This window comes from Dromiciops gliroides, chromosome 4, assembly GCF_019393635.1.
Source record: "Dromiciops gliroides isolate mDroGli1 chromosome 4, mDroGli1.pri, whole genome shotgun sequence".
Classification (NCBI taxonomy): Eukaryota; Metazoa; Chordata; class Mammalia; order Microbiotheria; family Microbiotheriidae; genus Dromiciops; species Dromiciops gliroides.
The window spans coordinates 304,750,742-304,753,688 of NC_057864.1; the positions used below are offsets into that span (position 1 = coordinate 304,750,742).

The window sequence follows — 2,947 nt, forward strand, 5'->3', positions numbered from 1 at the left end:
GAAAAATATTTTTTAAAATAAAAAATATTGATAAAAGGATGTTTTAAAAATTAAGAGAGAAAGGAAGAGGGAGAGGGAGAGGGAGAGGGAGACATAGAGGGAGAGGGAGAGAAAATGAATTACACCAAGATCATAGATACATTTAGAGTGGAAAAGAACCTTAAAAATCAAGCAGCCTGAAATTAGATATTTGCAAGCTTAAGAAAGGATGTTTCGGGGCAGCTAGGTGGTGCAGTGGATAAAGCGCTGGCCCTGGATTCAGGAGTACCTGAGTTCAAATCCGGCCTCAGACACTTGGCACTTACTAGCTGTGTGATCCTGGGCAAGTCACTTAACCCCCATTGCCCTGCAAAAAAAAAAAAAAAAAGAAAGGATGTTTCATAAGGTTACCCCCTTCATTTGGGGGTTCAATTGTTCACTCATTAATATCTTTGCCAGGATTCTCAGTTCTTTGGGGAAAAAAAAGAACAAAACCACTCATTTAAAAGGAAATTCTATGTCTACATTGGGTAAGTGCATATGGTGAGGGGGCAAAAAGGAAATGAAAAAAGGGGGAAATATGAGCTCCACTTAAGCAAAGGTTGCTAGGCATAGTGGATAGAGAGATAATTCCAGTCAGGATGACGTGCATTCAAATCCATCTCTGACACCTACTACCTGTATGATGGTGGACTAGTCCCTTAACTACTCAGCATTATAGACATCCTCAATACCAATACAATATTAGAAAGGCACTAAACTTCACCAAGGCCACATAGCCAACATGCATCAGAGGGAAGGACTTGAACTGAGACACTCTTTTTGATTAGTTCTCCCTTTTTCTATTCTATTCCCACCTCCAACCCCCAGTTCTCCATGACAATTTTTAGAGGCAAAGCAAAAGAAAATACACCAGACTTAAGCTTTGAGTTTTGACTTCAGGATTTAGAGTTAAATGAACAAGGTTAATTGCTCTCCCAAATGAGCTCCTTGAGGACAAGGATTGTTATTTTGTTTCCTTTTGTATCTCTAGCATTTAACACAGTGCCTAGCACATAGTAGGTGCTTAATAGATACTGACTGATTGACTGATCTTAGATAAATCACTTCCTGTCTCTAAGCCTTAGTATCCTTGTCTGAAAAACTCATTGAATTCAATGACCTCGGACATCCTTTCCAGCACTAAATGTCACTGGCAACATCTGGGGATATATGCAACTTCCTTATTTTCTTTCTTTCTTTTTTTTTTCCAGGACCCAAACTCTTTATTGTCAGGGTCATCCTGAAATCCCCTCCTTGTGGGCTCCCCAAAGCCCTGCAGTGTCCTGGTCCAGGATATAATACAACTTCTGTTCTCTGCCCAGCCAGTCCCAGGAAGGAAGGAAGGAAGGCAGTTAGTTGGGGACCCGGGGGTGGGAAGATAGGGAGAGATTTCCTGCTATGTGCTTTCACAGGAAGGTGACCAGGTGAGTTGTTGAGGGTACCAGGTCCTTCTGGAGAAGGGGCTGCCTGGATTTGACACTGATGGGTGACAGGTGGGTAGAAGCCTTCAGACTCATAGTTCTCCTCCACTGCCCAGCTGGGGTGATGGCACCTGGGGGTTTGGGGGTTATGGATGCTGCCTGGCTCAGGGGGCCAGGGTTTGCCCTCATACCGTCCTCCTTTGGTCAGCCTGCAGTCCCTCCTATCCCGCTGCATTTAGTGTAGAGTCAATTCATCCTGCTCTGTGTATTGGCGGTTATCCAAATCTTCAAAGTCATCCTGTGCCGGCGCTTCATCACCTTCATCCCCAGACAACAAATCTTCCAAGGGTATCCCTGCCTGGGACGCTGGGTCCTCCTGAGTGGCCTCACTTTTTTTTTGTCATTGTTCATCTTGCCATCTGTGCTAGGCCTCTGCTCCTCCGAGATCTGGTCCAGTCGCCCCAGCAGGGCCTCAATATTGTACTTGATCTGGGTAAGTTCTGTCTTGATGGTCTGCAGCTCAGTACATTTCAACTTTAACTTGCATGAACTGTTACATGTGGTGGAGCGGGTAAAGAGTCTGATCGGCAAAGTAGCTTTGATGCGACTGACGAGAGGGATGGTGGTGACCCGTGGCCACTTCACAGGAACCACCCTGGGGACTGGAGAGAGTCGGCCCCGGGGCTTGAAAAGCCCATAGGAGGCAGAAGCTGCTCTCTTGAGTCCTTTTGGTCTATTTGGGTTTAGGTTTTCTGGCCATGTTGATGTCCAGAATCTGCCCCTGAACCAGCCCGTTCTCGCCCGGCACGGCGGCATGACGTTCACTGGCATACTGGACGAAAGCATAGCCCTTGTGCACAGAGCAGCCAGCTACATGGCCATACTTGGTCAACGTGGTCTCCACGTCCGCCTTTTTCACCATAGCTGTGTTTATGTTCTCAGTGAAGACCCGAGAGTTGAGGGACTTGGGGTTATTCATGTTGGTGATGTTGCTTGTATGCACTTTCAGAGACATGGCGACAACCCAAGGAGGAAAGGTCAGGAGCAAAAAACTCAACTTTCTTGTTTTCTAAAATGTGTTTGGAGTTTGTTTGTTTTTGAGTAATTCTCTAAAATGTAGATAATAATGTTTACATTACCTATTTCCTTTTTTAAAAAAATTAATTATTTTATTCTTAATTTAAGAAATAAAAACAAGTATTTCCATAACACAGAATAGGGGGAAATGGTTAAACATGAAACTGCAAATTTATTATGTGCAATTGGCTACTCCTTTTAAATATATAAAAAAAGTTATCATGTGATATTTTTTTTTCCTTTTCCTTTTCTCCCTTCCTCCCCTTCAAAGAGATGGTTACTATTACTTACAAATGTGTGTGTGTAAAACAATTTTATACATCTATTTATCAGTTCTTTCTCTGAATGCAGATAGCCTCTTCATATGTTCTTTGTGGTCAATTTAAATATTTATAATCGTCAAAATGTCTTAGTCACTCAATGTTGTC

At 43.2% G+C, this 2,947-nt stretch overlaps 1 protein-coding gene across 1 annotated transcript; it reads right to left on the reverse strand.

The window, feature by feature from the left end:
* Positions 1–1,677: 1,677 nt before the first annotated feature.
* On the reverse strand, positions 1,678–2,457 carry LOC122755058 (RNA-binding protein Raly-like). Its single transcript, XM_044003442.1, is given in 3 exon segments — positions 1,678–1,841; positions 1,844–2,183; positions 2,185–2,457. Coding segments are annotated over 3 exon segments (777 nt in total).
* Between the last annotated feature and the right edge of the window lie 490 nt (positions 2,458–2,947).